This window comes from Daktulosphaira vitifoliae, unplaced genomic scaffold, assembly GCF_025091365.1.
Source record: "Daktulosphaira vitifoliae isolate Bord-2020 unplaced genomic scaffold, ASM2509136v1 Scaffold_2, whole genome shotgun sequence".
In the NCBI taxonomy this organism is placed as follows: domain Eukaryota; kingdom Metazoa; phylum Arthropoda; class Insecta; order Hemiptera; family Phylloxeridae; genus Daktulosphaira; species Daktulosphaira vitifoliae.
Genome location: NW_026099573.1, coordinates 14,275,775 through 14,297,931, shown reverse-complemented (window position 1 = coordinate 14,297,931; position 22,157 = coordinate 14,275,775). Strand labels below are relative to the sequence as shown.

The following is a 22,157-nucleotide window of genomic DNA, read 5'->3' as shown; positions in this document are numbered from 1 at the left end:
TGGACTTAATAGTGGCAGCGCAGGTCCTTAATGGACCGTTGAGCTGTTGAAGAAGAAGAAGAAGATATAACTTATTATTGAAAAGTGTATGGATCAACACAATTTTTTTATGAGAAATAATATTTTTTAATAATCCCTCTTTCATTCGACATACTTTATCTAAATCAGGATATTAATAAGGAATTAGTAGATCATGTAGCTTTTAGAATAATACACCAATTTTTTAAAATTAAACACTATCTAAAGATTTTCATCGAAGCGTTTTATTTTGATAGTGATTTTAATCACTCTCAGATATCATTATACTTGATCCAACTATGCCACTTCACCACTGTGCCGCAACCCCCCTGTGATGGGGTTTTTGTTATATAAATTAGTGTTTTTATTTATTTTAAATCAATAAGTGAAGCACTAAAAATTGGTGACCTCGACAAAGGAAAAATGGCAGACAAAACAACAACAGAAACAGCAGATAATATCAATATAGTTGGCGTAAAGCTGCCACCATATTGGAAATGTGACCTAGCTGCATGGTTCAAAAGAGCCGAAGCTCAATTTAGACTATCACACATAAGTAAGTCTCAAATAAAATTTGACAATATCTTGGCCATGCTAGATGAAGACATAATAGGAAAAGTAAGTGACATTTTAGACTTAGACAATACCGAAAACTGTTATCAAAATTTAAAAGATAGGCTCATTAACACATATGGTAGAACTGATGAAGAAAAATTTCGCGAATTAATTTCCGGAATTTCATTAGGCGACGAAAAACCTTCATTGATGTTGTCAAAAATCAAATCATTAGCCGGACAAAATTGTCCTTCTCACTTAACCCTTAAACAGTCGTGTGGGGGTCTAGCATACCCCCACATAAATAAAAACGGATGTGTTATATTGCATAAAAGGTGTACATAGATAAAGACCTCCACGTGATTATGAACGTTAAAAATAGGTACGCGCCTGCTTAAGGGTTAATAAAACAAATGTGGTTACAACGCTTACCTAAACAAGCCCAAATAGTACTAGCAGTAGCTCCAAAATCAGCAACTGTCGACGAACTTGCATAAATGGCCGACCGAGTAATTGATGTCTCTATAAACACAGTGAACTAGATACAAGAACAACACAAACCAGATAATATAGAAAACTAGCTGTCCCGGCAAACGTTGTTTTGCCGTTTAAATTGTTTTATACATAAATAGCTGACCCGGCCACGTTTGGGTGTGGCTTGATTAATATAATATATTATTATATAATATTATATTAATATATTATTTTCAAATATGTAGCATAACCATGCAAATACTTATAAAATTTTTGAATCTGAGTTATCGGAGATAATCATTGAACACAATTTTTCAATGATGAACGACCAAAAAAATGTTTGTTGATATTATTGTTTATTTAACTGAAACTCGAACATTTTTAAAAAATGAATTAGTATTAAAGGTTGTTTTTTTTTTCCAAACAGTTATATAGATAATAATATTTAATTGAGTACTATTTGGTGTACAATATTTTTAGTTAATTTGTTTTTAGTTAATATAAACAAATTTGACGGTTTACCAACCCGTGAACATGCAACATAAAGTTGACCGTGGGAGAAGCATGGATTTTCTAAATCTAAACCGCAAACGGACATTGTCTGGCCTTGAGACTTGTTAATGGTTATTGCGTATGCTAATCGAACAGGAAATTGAAGCCTTTTGAATGGTAATGTGGTATCTGACGGAATCATTGGGATACGTGGCAATAGAACAATTTCCCCTTTAAATCTTCCTGTTAAAATGGTTGCTTCAATAATATTTCCGGTAATTTTTTTGATGACCAAACGTGTACCATTGCATAGTCTGGGTGGATTCAAATTACGTAATAAAATAATCGGTGATCCAATTTTTAACTGTAGATTGTGTGGTGGCATTCCTGGTATATCCAGAGAGTTTAAAAATTCTGTTGGGTATTGTACAGCTTCGTCTTCATCAACAACACTATCGATCGACTTAAACGATACCATATCACCCGGTANAACGCGAAAAATTGATTTAGAAAAGTATATTTTTGCTTCTGATGAAAGTTCCTTGTAGTCCAATGCATTTTTTTATAGTAACAAACAGTTTTTATTGAAAATTATTGTATGAAGCCCTTTAAATTTTTATACACGTAAAAGTAAAGCAAAATATAACTTCTTTATTAAACCAAACCAAATGGTTTTAATCAAATTTCCATTTCATGAAACTGATAAATCACCCAAACTTGCTTCTAAATATCGAGGACCTTTTAGAGTTATATCTAAATTAAATGATATTAATTATATAGTAGAAATAGAATTAAATAAAAAACTAATAGAGGATGTTATTCATATTAGGCGAATGAAACCATATTACGTTAGATAAGAAAGCAGTCAAACACAAATAGAATCCTCACCCAAAGATCATTGAATAAGGTAAAATACAAATAATTTTTTTAAATTACATTTACTAACCTTTATTTAAACATCATCGCTAAAAATGAATCTATATAAATCTTCAGGAAACATACCAATAATTATTATAATACTCTTTTGTTTTATNACATACCAATAATTATTATAATACTCTTTCGTTTTCTTCTACAATACTCTAATGCATTCATTGCTTATGCTTGTGATGGTCCCAAAAATATAACTTCATTCAGTACACTATCAGTAGGTGATTGTCAAGCTCCAACACCTTCAAATATTACCAAAATTCCAATGATAAAATTATTACAACGCAAAGAAACTCATGTAATACAGTTTAAAGCATGCTATATTTTAGCAGATTACATAACAACAAAATGTAGCTTATTATCTGATGCTCAAATGGTAAGCTCAGGATTTTATTCAGATATAATAGATTTATCACCAATTGCATGCGAAGACATACATCAAAGATTATCTTTTCAGATCAATAATAATGTAGTGATAAATAATTTAAAAATAAATCAAACAAAATATTTCTCAGCTACAATAGCAGGATCAATAAGTGCAGGTGGAAACTGTGACGGTCAAACCTTTTCAAATGAAAAGAATACATGGCATAATATTGTTGTACAAGCAAAATATAAAGTACGTCTAAGTGACGGGATAGCAGTTGCTGATTTTAAAACACCATCCGGCACTAGATTAAAATTATTCAATTTTCATGGAATAGACGCATTGTTAGGTGATATTCAATGGGATCATTTTACCCCATAAAATTATGAAAATTGTTATTTTAATGAATTTGATACTATCTATGAAGGACCAGCAACATTAGTAATTTCAAAAAAGAATAATCAATCAGAAGAAATATACACCTACATTGTACAAAATGATAAATATGCTTTTGCTTTACAAAAAACAGGTTTAGCCTATGCTTGGCACTATAGAAGTCATAACAACACCACATCCTAGATTAGTAATTCTTACAGATACTCCCTACATGCAATTTTTCAAAACAAAATCAATTTTACATTACAATGTAGATTTATTAGCTTATCTCAACACAAAAATAGTTTATATAGAACATATCATATGTACTTCCATAAACGCTATGTATACAGACTTAGTTATGAAACAATGCAATTTAGAAAGACTATTACTTTTACAAAAATTATCTGTAGCTTCATATGATTTACCAAAATTTAGTTATACTATGAAAAATTCTCCATGTTATCAAGCTCTTAAAGTAGGAGAAATAGTTTACTTAATTAAATGTAGACCGGTAGAAGTAGAAATTGCAAAAACCACTAGTTGTTTTAATGACTTACCTGTAATTTATCAAAATAAAACTCAATATTTAATGCCTATGGCCAAGTGATCTAAGTGCCAAAAAGATTTTGTTTGGGAAATTAATNAAATGAAGCGTGGCAGGGCCAAGTGATCAAAGTGCCAAAAAGATTTTGTCTGGGAAATTAATAAAAACCATTCCATTTTCCCATAAGAAGTCTTTGGTAACTCTATCTTTGGGTACTCGTTTTTAATTTTGATAAATAGTTATTGAAATTGAATTATTTTCACAGTATTGGTGTGAAAATTTTTTTATAATCTTAAAATTTTTATCTGATAAATATTGTTTTTGGTACTTGGTTCATTTGGCCCTACTACGCCTCGAATAGTTATAAAAATAAATATTTTTGTTTTAGATTTGTTCCAAATAAGGAGTTCAGTGGAACTGATCGTGATTTTAAAACAAGTGGACGATCTGGTCCTGTACAATTTGAAAAACAACAACAAGAAGAAGATCCATTTGGTTTGGATCAGTTCTTAACACAAGCTAAGCATGCATCTAAACGAGCTCAACCTCAAACCGATCGAGAAAAGCGTAGAAGGAAAGATTAATTTTTTTTAATTCAACACATGACAATAATCACAACAATGATAATAAACTATAATTCAAAATATATTCATACGTATCGTGTAACATATTTTATGATATTTTTCTTTCAAGTCCAAAACAAAATATGACTATCATAATGAAACAAAATTTTAAAATTATACTTTAATTATTATTATTATTATAATCATGTAAATGCTAATTCAATTTTTTTTCGAATTAGTATATTTACAATTTATATATTTGATTACAATTTTTGCATATATTCAAATAATAAAATCATTTTTAGTGTTAGTTTTAGTTGTTATAGAGGTGGGCAAAAGCTTCCCATGCAATCACACCTATGGGTCCATTGTGCTCACCTCCTTAATTATATTAATTCGGTTTCCTCAAATAAGTGTTTCCACCAAAGTGTTGTTGCTATTGTTGAATACTTAAGACTATATGTATGACGTCCTACTAGGCCGCACCACTCATATACAGAGTGGCCCACCACTCACTGACAACTTAAATTACTTTAGATCCAGTTAATAATTTTAGTTGATTTTTTTTTTAAATAATAGTTATACGTTAGGTCTATAGCTATATCTCAATAATTAATTTTTTTACATTTTATTAAAAATATTAATTATTTTTAAATTTTAAATAAAATGTAAAAAAAAAATCTAAGATAGCTATTTTGTAGAGTAGAATTTAAGAAAAATTTTAGTAAAAAAATATCTTATTAATATTCAGTAGTAAATATTCTGTAGCGTTTTGAAGTTTGTGAAAATTTGAATTTTCATGTACTATTTTACGGTATTAAACATTGAAATACGTATTGAGAAAAGGACAGAAGAAAACGCTATCTTTTCATGATTACTGTGTATACATATGATGATAGTGTGTATACATTACAAACTTGGCATAAATACCATGATAAGAAATTAGATAAGGCAATTATTACTTATCACTCTCATTCAAAAGTATATTGAAAAGATAGCGTTTTCTTCTGTCCTTTTCTCAATACGTATTTCAATGTTTAATACCGTAAAATAGTACATGAAAATTCAAATTTTCACAAACTTCAAAACGCTACAGAATATTTACTACTGAATATTAATAAGATATTTTTTTACTAAAATTTTTCTTAAATTCTACTCTACAAAATAGCTATCTTAGATTTTTTTTTTACATTTTATTTAAAATTTAAAAATAATTAATATTTTTAATAAAATGTAAAAAAATTAATTATTGAGATATAGCTATAGACCTAACGTATAACTATTATTTAAAAAAAAAATCAACTAAAAATATTAACTGGATCAAAAGTTATTTAAGTTGTCAGTGAGTGGTGGGCCACTCTGTATATTCAAAGAATCCTATCACTTAATCAAAATTAAGTGTCTTTTGGTTTTAGGTTTTTGATATCTTCTTTTTTGGGAAAATATTTTCCCAAATGTTTAGATCTTAATGTGTCCTGGGTATCACATTCACACATAATGTGAAATGAATCATCCGCTTCTATTTAAGTCCGAAATTTTTTTTTAATATTAATGTATATTACATAAGCTTTAATTTAAGATATATATAAAAGTGTCAGTATTTCCGGAACACTTTCAAAAGATAATTTTTTGTGAAAAAGTTATCATTTTGAATCCCTCCCTGTGGGCAGGTAAAGGGTCAAATTTATAAAAAAAATACATCAAATGGTAGTTAAAGACATTATGCATCTATAAAAAAAAATCATATTGATTTGTTCATTTTTGAAAAAGTTAAGGCAGTTTTAAGTAAAAAAAAATTGAAAAAATTAGCGATTTTTAAATTTGTAATTTTTTTGGAGATTTCCCCCATTTACGGTGAACGAGGGAATTTTTTTCAATTTTTGAGGGTAATATCTTCAATTAGATACGATTTGTGATATTTTAATGTATGGTTGAAAATCGGTTCAGCGAGAACTGAGAAAAAGTAGTGAAAGATACAAAAAAAGTAAATAAACACATCATAGTAAAAAGACTACCTTTTAGCTTTGCATCGAAGTGTAATATAGGCCATTATTTTGTAAAACTGAAAACAAAGCATTTTTGTAATGTTTGGTTTAACTATGAATTTCTTGATCTATTATTACAAAAATATAATATAGCCTATTATTTGTAAAACTAGAAGTAGAACACTTTTATAATGTTTAGATTAATTGTAAATCCCCGAATTATTGTTACTAGATCAGTAAGTAAATATTTATGAAAATGATTACTATATGAATTTTATAAAAAGAAAAATAAAATATGTTAGTATATAAGACGAAATGGAATGAATTGAAGAGGGAAANGTATATAAGATGAAATGGAATGAATTGAAGAGGGAGAAAGAGAAGACCTCGGGAGTACCGAAGGTAATCTCTTTCCGCGTGATACGTTTGTGACATTAAGTTTTCATTTTGTGTATTATTTATTTATCCGGTTTTAAGTGTATCGATATTTTATATAATTTTACTTTGATTGATTATATCTTTATTAACTACATTTTGCGTTATTATTGAACTATTATAACTATAAGTCAGAACAAAAAGAGTGTTCCATATTTAAATACAACAGAAGCTAAAATAAAGTTGAATAATACATAAGAGATGAACATAAAATATATTTTATAACAGAGATAAATAAGTTACTAACTAAAAACCGAAAAAAATTTCACAAAGAAATAATTATTTTAAGAGAAATTGAGTGGCTATGGTTAAAAGAATCACTTGTATAAAGGATTTTTTATTTTTATTTTTTAGAAGTAGAGAAAAAAATTAACTTTTCGTCAATGGAGAGATAATTTTTAATTGAGGAATATCACTTATAGTTTTACCATTTTTTATTTCTACAGCTACCCATTCAAGGTAACAATTTTATCTCTGCCTGATGTTTTCTATATCAAGTATCCTACAATTGATTATTTTTCATAAATTTATGTTTAACTTTATATTACTGAAGTAATAAACTTATAGAAGAACCATTTCCAATAATTTATCAATGGCATATTGAAAGTAGACTTGGAACACATAATACATGCATAGTTTAAGAAATTTGTTGGAGAACTATAATCTCATACTTTTAGGAATTAAGAAAAAGAAACAAATTATGAATTGAGATACCTATATTAAATTTAACGACATATAATTTTTATGACTAGAAACATAGTCCATGTTCTATAAATCATAGGTTAAAAAACTTGCACCATGTCAGTATTTTATCATAAACACAAACAATCATTCACAATACAAATCATTTTTTAGGTAAAAATTATACCAAAATATTCACGACAATAGATTACATTACTTAATATTAATAACATTTTGAATAGTTTCTTGGACAATAATAAATCTTATTATTTAATTTCAACAAGAATGACTTAAGAAACATCACATTTTACACAAGAAATTTTATGAGAGATAAAAAGAAAAACAAAAAAAAAATAATTTAAGCNTCTATATCAAGTATCCTACAATTGATTATTTTTCATAAATTTATGTTTAACTTTATATTACTGAAGTAATAAACTTATAGAAGAACCATTTCCAATAATTTATCAATGGCATATTGAAAGTAGACTTGGAACACATAATACATGCATAGTTTAAGAAATATGTTGGAGAACTATAATCTCATACTTTTAGGAATTAAGAAAAAGAAACAAATTATGAATTGAGATACCTATATTAAATTTAACGACATATAATTTTTATGACTAGAAACATAGTCCATGTTCTATAAATCATAGGTTAAAAAACTTGCACCATGTCAGTATTTTATCATAAACACAAACAATCATTCACAATACAAATCATTTTTTAGGTAAAAATTATACCAAAATATTCACGACAATAGATTACATTACTTAATATTAATAACATTTTGAATAGTTTCTTGGACAATAATAAATCTTATTATTTAATTTCAACAAGAATGACTTAAGAAACATCACATTTTACACAAGAAATTTTATGAGAGATAAAAAGAAAAACAAAAAAAAATAATTTAAGCTATGTTATTTATAAAATTATTGTATTATTTGATCCACAAAAAAGATATTAAAAAAATGTATGGTGTTAAAATTAAATAATTTGTTTCAATGTAATAATGACTAAACTAAGAATAATACTATTAAAAAAAATATCAAAAATTAACAGAAAAAAAAAAGACTTGTGTAACTTGCTAAGTTTCAAAAACAGAAATTTACATCATTTTTTTAGTATTTACTTGAAACATAAAATCAATTCCAAAAAATTAAATTGAGTTGATGCAAGTTTGGTCACATAAGAATAGTATTCTTAAAACACATCAATATACAATTTCATAGAAATAATAAAATATTGTTACTATTAATAATATTTATAATTTTATATACAATAAGTATAAACAATAAACAAAAATATATTCATAAAATTGCAGAAGAAACTTTTTTTGGAAAATGCAAACACTGTTCTTCCAATTAATAGTTTTAAGGGGACAAACTAACCTTTGTAGTATTAGCATAAACAATAATAATTCATTGTTTAAAGGAAATATTAAAAAACAGTGTGCTTAACATAATTAGTGAATGAAAATAATAATAAGTTATTTAAATAAATTTTAGAAATAATTAAATTTGTTACAAAATTGAAGTCCATTTTAAAATAGTTACTTAAAAACAATTAAAAAAAATAATAAAAAACTGNCATTTTAAAATAGTTACTTAAAAACAATTAAAAAAAATAATAAAAAACTGTAAAATATTTCTAAAGATTTACATTTAATACAAAATTATAATATTGGAATGACTTAAATTTTAAATTGTAAATGATAACTAAAATTGCATAACATAATACATTAACTAAGGATACAATATTAGACAATTTAATCATGTATCATAAGACTTTTATTTTATAGAAAGGATTTACCTTTTAATTTTTAAGTTTCAAATAAACAGGTATTACTTTATAATTCATTTTAAAAGAAATACTCTATTATCAATCATGTTTTTTTAAAATAAACACACTAAATTGAAATAATGGGGAATTTTTCTAATGAATAGATTAATAAGATTATAGTGACTAGAGGTAACTCTTGGTAAGCATCAATTAAAATAAATTAAGTGTAATATAGAACAAATATTACTGAATTAATATTGCCTACCCAAAAATTACACAAGTCAACTAATTAGTATAAATTACTTATATGAATCAATTATTTGAGAAAACTATAATACAGTAACTTCAAATAAAACATTTTAAAAGTCAGGCAACTTAAAAATAGAATAATATGAAAGCACCACAAAGAAGAGTTGATCAAATAAAAGATTTAAATTATACACCAACATAATTTGTTAATATAAAACTTTCTTTAACATTTTATTAAAATTTTTTAATACATTTGTAAATTATCTCAATTTTTAGCAAATTACTCTAGAAGCATTTTATAAAATAAAAACCATCTCCGGCTATTTGTAAAATAGTTTAAAAAATTATTTTAAAATTTTATACTTAAGTAAATTTATATATTAATTAATATTATTATTATTCTATATATCAAATTTTATTAAAAAAAATAATACATAAAACAACACAAATATTTTATCTTTGGCTAGAGTTAATTAATTTTAAACCATGGATACAAAAATGTCTATGAAAATGTCAATTTATTAATTATTATATAATAGTAATAAATAACTTATTAACTCTTAAATTTTTTTTTTTGTCCATCCTTATCGTCAGTATGTAATAGTTTTTATACCATTACAAATGCATCTTTTCCACAAAACAAAAATGGATATTGATCAATCATGGTCTGTACAGTGTCTTCTAAATGGGGCCGTAGTTGTTCAAATCGTCCCATATCATTAAATTCAATTGGTAACAATGTAGGCCACCAACATATTGCAATATTTTTAGAATCCATACTATTTGCTTTACAATTTTCGGCCACCCTAAATAAATAGTGATAATTTTATTAATATACTACTAAACAATATTAAATAAATATTAGCATAATTTTTAACATTTATATTGAAAAACCTTGATTAGTAGTTGAAAAAGATGAAAACAATAGACAACTCAAAGAAATTATTTATAGTTCATTATAAATTATTGTGGATTTTTACAGTGATTTGACTATGTTACACATAAAATATATATATTTAAGGTCACTAAATAAATATTCTCCAGTATATATTTGAATAGCTTTGGTAAAAATGTTATAAATATGCGAATAGATGAAGGAAAAAATTACTGGATATCAAAGACAAAATGTCTTTTGTCTTTTTAAAAATCATATATTAAATTTTAATGATACAAATGTATATTTTTTTTAAGTATTAAACTAAAATTATAAAAAATTTTATGAAGTAAAAGATAATATATATTTTTTAATTTTTTTTAAAAGTATTAATAATATAATACAATTTTATAGTGCATATTATAACCCTGATCATAATAATTTATCTGAAACAAAATATTTATTACTTGCCTAACAAAATGACGAAATATAAATTTTAGCACTTCAAAGTTGACATGAGGTAATTTTTTCAATAAGTTTCTCAATGCCATTAACCGACAATTTCTATCTGCTTTAACTGAAACAAAAAAGTCTAAAAAACATTTTAAGTGCCATTCTCTGAAATAATCTAGCAAAATATGTATAAAAAATTACCAGATAAATCTTCTAATTCATCCATTAAATCATCAGTAAATAGAGGAGGCAATTTTTTAGAAAAGAAATCTTTTAATGCTGTAGCAACTGCATTAACTGGTATATCAAGTTCAGCAATATTTATATTGTTGTCTACNGTATATCAAGTTCAGCAATATTTATATTGTTGTCTACAATTTAAAAGGAAGTTAATTAAACAATTTGTGTAAATAAAATAATAATAAATAAATACATATAAAAAAATAACAATTATAATAAAAGTGAAGAAAATAGATAATTTCTTCTTCTTAATTTAATATTTTATTTTATAATAAGTGAATAACTATTATTAATTTATCTTTAACGTCCTCTTTGAAAATCTAGGCTTGTGTGAAGGGATGGAAAACTTACACAGTCTTGCACAACAGAATCAATAACTGGAATATAACTAAAGGTCGATTTTGATTTAGATTACTTTAATTATATATTGATTAAAATCACTGTCATAAAACAATTTGATACATATTCAAAATGATTTTTTTTTAATTATCTTATTTATCAAAAATCATGTTTTAAAAGATCAATTACTCATTGAGAACAAGTCACCAGAACATATTTACACAAGGTGTTCTTTTAATGCTATCTACTCTAATAATAAGTTATTCAAAATTTTTTTTTTATATCTTGTTAGTTATATTATATATACATATAACTTATATATGTATATGCTTTAATCCAAACTACTTGGGGTTAGCCACCCTATCATAAACTTCCACTTAACACAATCTCCCACATCAGTTGTCCTCATATCGCATTTAATAACATCCCTCCATTTCTTTTTTGGTCTTCTTCTACCTCTTCATTGTTCAACATTCATTTTCATAACTGTTCTTACAGCTTCCAATTTCTCTCTCCTCATAACCATCTAAGCCTCCAAATAAAACAATTTTTGGTCCACCCCTTATCTCTTATAAGAGTATCAACTTTATTTTTTTAAATGGCAACTTATGTATTAAACTAACTTATAAAATAGAAAATAATCTAATTAAAAAAATTACTGGTCAATAACAACTTCTAGACTAGTGCTTCAATAGATATTAAAATTTCTGTACATAGATGGTAGGAGGAATGCGGCCGAAAAAGACTAATGTTAAAAATATCAGCATTTGCGTTTCATCATCAGTCAATAAAATGTTTTAAAATGCTAACAACTTTCAAAGTATATATCCAAAAAATTTTTATCTACCAGCCATTTTTTAAATTAGATAATTAAAATTATCTAATTAAGCTAATTTAATACATGTGTTGCTATTTGAAAAATAAAATTGATACCCCTCTAAGTTATAAGAGATCTAGTTCAAAAAAGCAATTGTTAGCTGATAAATCAAAAAATATATGTAACTAAAAGAAATAACATGTTTTTTCCAATATTTTATTTATTTTGAGAGTAAACGAGTGGTTTATGATAAAAAAAATCATCCTGTATATACAGAGTGATCATTTTATCATTATAACATTTTATTGACTAAAAATCATTTTGAATATGTATCAAATTGTTTTATGACAGTGATTTTAATCATTTTTAAATATAAATCCATAATAATATAAAAAATATCTCAGTTCTATTTTGCTGGATTTCTCCTGTACTTTATTTTTTTTTTTACACTTATGGTTTAAACACCTCTTTATTTTTTATGTAGCTAAAACAGTTCATTATGGTTGCTCTAAAACTAGTAAATCAAAATCGACCTCTAGTTATATTGTAATATAATGTGTTAAATATATTTATTCTGTAAGTAATTGAGTGGGTTATGATAAAAAAATCACCCTTTTTTACGTTTCCTGACTATATTGAACAATTTTTAAAGAAATAAGTTTTGTTTCTCTAAAATTAAATTGTACGCAATAAATTTAACAGTATAATAATGATAATAATGAAAAAAAATAAATTTCTATAAACTATAATTTAATTTAAAAATTTATTTGAATAAACTTTTTAAATAGATGTATTAAAATTATCTTATTATATAATTGAGTAATTTGGTAAAGAAATTTTTTTTATTAAAAATAAAAATTGTTTACCTTCATCAAATTTCTGAAAGAGAAGTTCAACATGAGATCTATTGCCCGGAACTCTATATAATCCTTCAGATTCCAAACCTTCAGCTTCAATAAATTTAACGCATTTTTCCAGCAACAATGGTATAGCATTATTTTCTGATTGAATAAAATTTTCCAAATTAGGTTGATGTGCCATAGGTGAGCCTCCAACTACTTTTGTCTTATTTTTCTTTTTTTTCTCTCTGTCTTCAGCTACTTTTCTCAATTTTTCTTCTTTTAAACGTCTTTTTTCCATTTTAACTTCTTCCTTAACTCTCTGTTTTTCTTTTCTTCTGAATGATTTGTCATCATCTTTTCCTTTTAAACTTCCTATTACCTAAAGTAATAGTAAAGTTTTAATTAATAAATTTATTCATATTTGTAATTATTTGCTACTTACAGATGGAGAATTTAGGCATCTTGGAGAAGAAATATCTAAACTCGATTCCTCATCATAATTATAATTAATTTCTTGAATATGTGAGGCTGACAATAAAATAGACAGTATTAAAATAAAATAAAAACTAAACATTTATTTATATTTATGTCTTACACATTGTATTAATTATAGCACCGGGAGATATTACTGGTGGAATAGGAGCGCACATTTGTTTTGTTTTATACCGTAAAGATCTTTTATCAAGATGTCTAGCAGAAGGATGTGCCCAAACAGTAGGTTTCTCATCAGAATTATCACTAGATGAATCAGAATTTGCCACTAACAAATGAGGCGATGAAACATTATTATTAGCTGTTAAAAACAAAATAAACAACAATAAAAGTCAGTTGTATAAAAAAATGTATAAATTACATTTAATCTCGCAATTTTCTTCAGAGTAAAATGTGCCATGTTGAGAAGACAGAGAACTAAAACCTATAGTGGATCCATTTGATGGTGGGTTAAATGAAGGAACCTTAGGTGTTGCAACAGGAATAGCAATTCTTTTTTTCTTAGGTCGTTTTTGAGTGACAGTTTTGCGAGATTTTAATTTTGAAAAAGTTTCATTAGAAGAATTAAATAATGGTTCTGCTCGTCTTTCCATTGAACTCCAATCACTATCAGAATCTGAATAGTCTAGACAGAGTATCAAATTAAAAAAACCTGTTATTAAAAATATTACTATTTTTATTTACTGGGTCTTCCTTTTTCTCTATGAAGCCTTATTTTATGTTTACTAGAGCTTGATAAACTATCTTGAACAAGAGAATAAGAATAATCTCCATCAAATGGATAATGACCAGGTACTATATCTTTAACCTAATAATAATATAAATATAAAAACATTTATACATAAATTAATTTAAATTCTTCTAACCTGAGCATATTCAGAACCTAAATCTACATTTTCAGGTGTAGCTAATGGAGCATAACTATAAGATGAACCACTACTATTGTAAGGTCGACTATAATGATCTTTTCCACCTATTAGATTCATTCTAGAAATAGCATCTGTGACAAGTGTGTAATCATTCATATTCAATTTACCTGGTTGCTAAAGGAATTAAAACCATTTAGATGTTATTATTTCTGTTGAATAAATTTTGTTAATATGAAATAGTAAAAACTAATGAAGGTATATTAGTGCAATAACATGTCATATCTATCTTACAAAACTAAATTCAAAACAAAATCTAATTTAATTCTAAGTTTAGAATAGTAATATTTCAAATACAAATTGCTTGTCCTTATCTAAAAAAGTAACTATATTTAAAAAACAAGTAAAGCCTTTATTAAAACATGTTTTTAACAAAAATTTGAAACGTCCACCTTATTGCATTAATACATTCATTTGATCTTCAGTGGAGTAGACTTTAACTTCCAGCGATACAACATTCTAATTTTTTTAAAAACATATTACTTTAAGAGTTCTAAGAATTTTCAAATACAGAGACATCAATAGCAACAAAATATAATTAAAAAAACATTTAAAACAATAAAATGAACTTTAAATTAATTTTAACAATCAGCAGTGATAATTAGAAAGAAAAAATTAATAAAGACATTTTGAAGTTTATTTTTCTCATTATAAAATAGACCTTTATGAGAAATTTCATTATTTACAAATAAAACATTAACAACAAATAAAAATAAAGATTATTATAATTATCTTATAAAAGCACTTTTCAGACTTATCCAATTTTTATACTCAATCATTTTTTTGTTTACCTTCATTGTATGATTACTATTTTTATAACGAGACTTGGATATATGATGTCTTCCTGTTGTAAAGGCATGTTTGGAATAACTGTTCATCCAAGGATTTTCATTTTGACTATGCTGCATGAATACAGAATCATCTACCCATCCTGAAAAATAATGTTTAGCTATTATTATAATATATAATTCCAAATTACGTTATTTACATTATAATTAGGTATACATAAAATATATTATGACTAATACAACACATTGGATTAAAACTTTATCAAAAAACTACCTGAGTCATGTGTTGCTAATGACTCCCTTGATCCACTAATATCGGCTGCATTAAAAAAATTATTATTTATTAAAAAATGAAGATTAGAATAGTAAAAAAATTTACAATTTACAAAATAAACTAAAATATCTTAAACATGTAAACTTTAAAAAAAAATACATGCAATTATATGCAGTTATTATATTATATAACAAAAAATATGATGATAAAAAGTTGTGATGAAAATAATAAATTTTAAATTAATATCAAAGAATTTATAGTCTATTTATTATAAATACTTATTATCTTTTTTTTTTGACTAAACATTACTTGAAAAGCTGTTTTTAATATTAAAATTACAAATTATATGACATATTTTATATTTTTTTTCAAAATATTTATTATCTATAAGTATCTCTTTAAGTTAACTATTTTATAACAAATAAATAATTATCATCTTTACATTCTCATTAGTTGTTATAAATAGTTTTATATTGCTTAATTAAAAAAAGTATTGATTGTCTAAAGTTTCACTCTTCCATAAAAAAATTGACTTTAAAAGCTGTCTTTATTTAAAAAATATATATATACCAATAAAGACAAATATTTTACTAAAAATTGTTGAAATAGTTTTTACACAAAAGTGATTAACACCATGCATATTTTTTTTTAAAGGTTGAACCAGAATAAAAAAAGGAAAACTTAAATGAGGTACTAGACTAAATACTTAACATGCTATAACTGAACATGAAAATAAATTAAATTATGTGATTTATTAACTATTTATGAATAATGATTTATATTGGTGCAAGGAAAATACTTTCAGAAATTCATGAAATATCAATGCACAGTAATTTTTTTTATGTTACATGTTATTTCATCAAGACTGGAGTTGGAAGCAATCATCTGTGAATTGTTGTTGATACCAAGAGGTCCAGCATGATCAGGTGGAGCTGGTTCAGGTGGGGTTGTAGGTTGAGGAAACACCTGAAAGCCTGTAAGACCATCATATATGTGTAAATTTACACACTAGTCATTACATTGCTTTGTAATTTTTAAATGTGGTATAGTATTTATGTGAAGTAGTATTAATGTACATGATAATATTTACAAACAAGTAGAAAACTTCAATAAGATTAAAATACTGTAAATATTTTGAAGAGTAAAAATTTATAATAAAAATGATATTATATAAACGTTAATAAGACAATTACCTAACTTCATTTGGGAAAAATAGATTAATTCAGTTACTATAATAAAAATAGTTTAGATAACATTAGTTTCTATAAAAGAATTTTTGTAAAAATTATAAGATTTGTTAAAGAATGAAAATCAATGAATATTGTATTCTTATTTTAAAATTTTAATATCTTATTAAGTATAATATTATTGTTAAATTGAAAAAAAAATGTTGAAAGTAAACCATTATTTCTTAAGAATACTTGTTTTAGGCAAATTATTCTACTCCTTATCTCCTTAACTTCTATCCTAACAAATTTAGAGATAAAAATTCTACCTTATTATTTGACAGGATTTTTAATCGACTGTCAACCTAATACAACTTAATTATAATTGAGGGAGTAATTAAGAGAGAAGGTAAGTGTCACTATTAAAGTGCAACAGCAAATGAAGCAGCTAAACCCCAGCGCTAAGACTATAACTGAATGATCCACTTAACCACACATTATGTCTCTATTTCATTATCTTCAATAGTTATTTATTTATTTTTACTCATAAGTTATTATTTTATGAAATTAATATTGTAATGTTAATTGTTTTTAACCTTGATAGTTGTTAATTTATTGTTAAACATAAGAGTCCCTTAACCTTTTTGTTTATCCAAATTATTACTACTAGGATTAAGAAGCATATTATCCATTGGTGAAAATGTATCACTATCATCACTTGGACTCATTAAGTTTTCATTTGAATGAATTAACGAATAACTTTCATCATCTTGAGTCATCCGAGATGGTAATCTTGCATATAAATTATTACTGCTTCTAAAAGTATGAAATTATGTTTTTAGATATTAGTATAAAAAATGTATTTTCTTATTTAACACTCACCCTTCATGTGAAGATATATTCATTTTCAAAGAAGAGTTGAATTGTTTATAAACAGTGGGTTCTTCCATATGGAAGGCTTGTTCTATCTCTGACTTTTTATCCCAAACATCTTTAAAGAATGGAGCATAAAAAGAGCCTAAAATTGATAATTTATAAATAAAAATATTTTTTGAGAAACCTAAGATCTAACATCTCTAAACATACAAATTGTTATTTATGTTATAATTCTTCTGAATTTTAAACAGAGGTAAATTGATTTAACATACATTTAACTAAAGGGCCTAAAGAGTTAAAAATATAAAATCGAGAATTTGAACAAAAAGTAGCATATGGTGGTAGCCATTTTCATTATGAAGACAAAATAAAGTTCGAAATTTTTTTTTTCATTAATTAAGTATATTACATAAGCTTTAATATAAAATATATATAAAAGTGTCAATATTTCCTTAACACTTTAGAAAGTTGAGTTGAAAAAGTTGTCACTTTAAATCTCCCCTGTAGGCAAGTAAAAGATCACAATTATGTTGTGTATCTATAAAAAAAAATTATATTGATCCACACATTTTTAAAAAAGATATGACACTTTTAAGTAAAAAAAATTGAAAAAATGTCGAAATTTAATTTAAAGTATGAAAGTTCACAAAAAAAAAAAAGGGTAAACAAAAGTTAATAAAAACCAAGTTTTATGAATAATACTTCAAATGAATGTAAATTGAGATGTTTTGAAAATTAGTAAAATAATATTGGTTCAGTCAGGGCTGAGTAGTAAAAGTAAATAATTAAGCAAGATTAATATCTTTGTATCTAGCCAACAGTTGCTTTGATTAGCCTAAATAATATTTTAGTGTAAATTAAAATTAAAACTATTTTATAACTAAGTTATACTTAAGAAAATACGTTTAGTTATTACACCAGTTGATAAACATCATATCAATTTTAACTGATATATTTCTTTAATATTAGACCTCTGAATATGAAATAATGACTGTAACTGTGCAAAATATGTAGGATCACTTCCAACCGTACTATTGACTGACTATCCACTTGGACTCTGAAGTGTACTTACCTACTAAGACTACATCATTATCACTAGAAAAACAAACCTATCACTACAAGAACCACTATCAAATAAGTTGGACAGACAAGAATTGCTTAGAGAGTTATCCTTATGGACAATGCACACTAAGTTCTTACAAAATTTCACTAGTGACCTTCTCCCAAGATCTACTCCCTGAGAATATCAGTTGTGGGAACAGGCACTAAACATTCAATTGAGATCTCCCACCCTTCAGTACTATTATTATATCAATTTTTACCAATAACCACACAATAGTAATGATTGACCCCAATCTCTTGGCTACAATAACTACCACACATAAGTATAGAACTATTATTTTCTTCTATTTTTATAATAAAGTTGTATTAAATAATATTTTTTTTAAATATACTCATTATTATATTTTAACATAAATATTTATAATTAAACATAGTTAGTCAGGTACTTACTTTTCTGTGATGAAAAATTTATAATAGTAATAAATTGTGCCTTTAGTTGATCAGCAATAGAACTACCATCATTTAATAACTGCAGACTTGGATCATTTTTATGGAATGAATTAGTTCCTACTGGTTCTGTAATGGCCATTATTTGAATAGGTAAATTTGGAGTATTATTAGAAAATGAACTACATGAAAATCCACTAAAATAAAATTATTTATTATTATAAGTTTTAAAATAAATTATAATATTAAATTTTTTCAAATAGGTTTAAAAAAATCTTACTTTAAGGTTGACAATGATGCCTTTCGTTTAGCATAATAAGTAAGAATAAATCCATGTACTAGATCTTCTCGAAATGCATTTGCACCATGATAAGATGATATAATAACTTCAATTTTACGTTTAGTTGTACCAAGGAAAGTTTCTAAAATAATGCTTCGATCTCCACTTAAATAGCAACATTGGTGATTTAATAAAGGTGCTAGTATACTGTCTATAGAATATGAATCTCCACAAAACATACACATTATAATCCTGCATTAATATATCATTTATTTTTTAATTAATTCCAAATTATAAAATAAAAATTCTTATAATACCGTATATCAGGATCTGATGGATCCATAATTAATTGATTTTCATTTATGAAGCCATCTCTGTGAGTAATACATTGTATAAGTAATTTCATTGCATTAGAAATTAAGTCTACATTAAACATTGAAGTATCCCCATCTTCCATAGAGATGTTAATGAATGAACATTGTAAACTTTATAAATAAAAATTAAATGTTAATTTGATATTTATGAAAACAAATTTGTCATATAATAAAAAAAATATATATATATATTCACCTATCAGCTAAACTTTGACCCTCTGCTTGAAGAGTTAGCTCTTTCTGACCACTACCAAATTCACTAATATGTAACAGCACAATTGGTAGACCTTGAAATGGCAATTTATCATCTTGTTTTAAATTAGAAAGTAAAGTTTTTTCAAGACTATCTCTAATATACTCAAAAGATTTAGAATTAGAGTATACACAAACACAACCTAAAAATAGTACAACAATATAATTAAATAACTTAAATAAAAATAAAGTACAATACAATTCTAGTATACCGACCATTAGGTTTAAAATCAGATGTTTGAAATGAATTATGTGATAAGTTAACATCACCGTTAATTACTCGATACTTAAGTCTATATACTTGACTATCTAGTTCATATTCATCATCATCACATTGTGCCTAAAATTATTAATATTATTAGTAAAACTAATTGTACATTACAAATTTTAAATTGCTAACTTTTAATTTGATTGAAAATTCTTCTGCTAATCCATTAGATCCTAATATTACTAAATTTAAGTTATTGTCAGATTTTATTGTCCATTGATTATTCTTTCCAGATGTAGGTCTAAAAATATATTATAAAAATTAGTTTTACTGTATATAATACATGAAAATTGTATAATTATATTATAAACCTTTGAACTCTATCACTCAGTAGTTTTTCAATTAATGTGTCCATACAATTAGGAAAAGCAGGACAATGTTCCCGTATAGGACAATGAACAAAACCCAAATGTTGGAAAAGCATTAGCTTTCTATCTTGATCAAGTCTATCTAAAGCTTTATACCTACAAATTAATTTTTTAATAGTAATATTTTTTCAAATATATCAAGTTAATTATACTATATATTAACTTAAAATATATATAACACTAAAAATAAATTCTAGTAATTACCTAGAATCTTCTTTCAAAGCATCAGTTATTTCCTTAATATCATCTTGTGTAATTGTTCCTGTGGGTGCTATGCTTTTGAAATGATAAAATAGATTAGCATGTTCCAACAATAATTCCTAATTGAAAAATTAAAAAACAATAATTAAATATTGATTTAAGAATAGTTTATACATCAACACACAAACATACTTGAAAGTTGTGCTTTGCTTTTTCAATAATACTTTTTTGATGTTTATCATAAATATATTGGCAATCATCATGTGACAACTCTTCAAAACACTCACGCCCCATAAACAGTACTCTAACTTCAGACATTGGCTTGCCTGGTGTCACATATCCAGCATCTTGTAATAATTGTTTAAATTGTTTCTTCCATCTAGATATATATTAAATTATTTCTTACTAATCAATTTTACTCAAATAAATAATAAACAGAATCCAGGTATTTTATTTAATATTTAAATTTTTTAACTGATCTATTTAATACATCTATAATTGAAAAGTATATTGCAAAAGGTAGCTTAATTTTTAGGGTATTTGGAGTTTGTCTTATTGAGACATATCCTTAGTCAAAAAAAATTCTTAAGTTTAATAACAGAAAAAATTATCTACATGATTCATATATGATCAAGTTATTTAATACATAAAATAACAAAGACCATTGTATTAAATGGAAGTATAAAACTATTCAACAATTCCCTTCAAATTTGAAGATAAAGTCCTACCTTCTTTTTCAGCAAACCCTTCAATTTCTTGAAACTTAATCATCGTCACAAAATTGTATTATATTACTAATATATTTGAATAAAAAATACAATTATAATACTAAAATTAAGTGATATGCTATTTTCATATGATTTACTTAATGGTTAAGAAAATAGCCCGAAGTTACTTTCAATGGTTAGATTTTATACTAGGCTATTGAATACAAGAGGGCTAAAATTATTTCATGTTATTTTTGCACTACAAATTATAGTTCTGTATTTTATTTTCCATGGATCTTAATTTTACCAAAAATTAACATGAATTGTGTTAAGAAATGTGTTTAAATTTAATGTTTATATATTACTTTCAACATTGTAAATTGTGATTTGATATTCTGTCATAAATATGTTTATTACTTAACTAAATAATTAGTTTAAATTTATTCTATTTTTGTTAAAAGACTTCTATCTGTTTGATTATAGTAAATAATTAAACCCTTTTTCAAATAAAAACTTAACTGTAAAAAATTGAATTCTATATTTATTTATTATAAAAAAACACTTGTTTTGTGTATAAAATGTAATGTTTTTATATTAAACAAAAATAATTTTACGTCATTAAAGAACTTAATAAAAATAATTGCAATATTTT

General features: G+C 25.0%; 3 protein-coding genes and 1 long non-coding RNA gene across 9 annotated transcripts in view; 2 read left to right on the top strand and 2 right to left on the bottom strand.

Moving 5' to 3' along the window:
• Positions 1 to 441: 441 nt before the first annotated feature.
• LOC126897991 (uncharacterized) lies at positions 442 to 918 on the top strand. Its single transcript, XM_050671941.1, has one exon. It carries the CDS (start codon positions 442 to 444, stop codon positions 916 to 918), a length of 477 nt encoding a protein of 158 aa, XP_050527898.1.
• A 230-nt stretch (positions 919 to 1,148) lies between these two features.
• Positions 1,149 to 2,024, bottom strand: LOC126897850 (ATP-dependent DNA helicase PIF1-like). Its single transcript, XM_050671775.1, has one exon. It carries the CDS (start codon positions 2,015 to 2,017, stop codon positions 1,493 to 1,495), a length of 525 nt encoding a protein of 174 aa, XP_050527732.1. The 5' UTR covers positions 2,018 to 2,024; the 3' UTR covers positions 1,149 to 1,492.
• A 1,840-nt stretch (positions 2,025 to 3,864) lies between these two features.
• LOC126897854 (uncharacterized) lies at positions 3,865 to 4,428 on the top strand. Its single transcript, XR_007702214.1, has 2 exons — positions 3,865 to 3,970; positions 4,147 to 4,428. It is a non-coding gene; the product is annotated as an uncharacterized LOC126897854 (long non-coding RNA).
• Positions 4,429 to 9,333: 4,905 nt separating this feature from the next.
• Positions 9,334 to 22,157, bottom strand: part of LOC126899021 (rho GTPase-activating protein 190) — a gene marked incomplete at its 5' end in the record, with an annotated part of 18,331 nt that continues 5,507 nt past the window's right edge. Inside the window, 23 exon segments of one of the 6 annotated variants that reach the window (XM_050673501.1) lie at positions 9,334 to 10,265; positions 10,805 to 10,910; positions 10,988 to 11,119; positions 13,049 to 13,403; positions 13,467 to 13,552; positions 13,620 to 13,817; positions 13,878 to 14,141; positions 14,201 to 14,324; positions 14,383 to 14,559; positions 15,234 to 15,373; positions 15,505 to 15,549; positions 16,353 to 16,478; positions 17,311 to 17,486; positions 17,553 to 17,688; positions 19,059 to 19,252; positions 19,336 to 19,587; positions 19,653 to 19,820; positions 19,906 to 20,104; positions 20,178 to 20,301; positions 20,362 to 20,470; positions 20,541 to 20,693; positions 20,802 to 20,917; positions 20,991 to 21,177. In XM_050673501.1, coding sequence (XP_050529458.1) covers positions 10,067 to 10,265; positions 10,805 to 10,910; positions 10,988 to 11,119; positions 13,049 to 13,403; positions 13,467 to 13,552; positions 13,620 to 13,817; positions 13,878 to 14,141; positions 14,201 to 14,324; positions 14,383 to 14,559; positions 15,234 to 15,373; positions 15,505 to 15,549; positions 16,353 to 16,478; positions 17,311 to 17,486; positions 17,553 to 17,688; positions 19,059 to 19,252; positions 19,336 to 19,587; positions 19,653 to 19,820; positions 19,906 to 20,104; positions 20,178 to 20,301; positions 20,362 to 20,470; positions 20,541 to 20,693; positions 20,802 to 20,917; positions 20,991 to 21,177 — 3,766 coding nt within the window. 6 annotated transcript variants of the gene reach the window in all.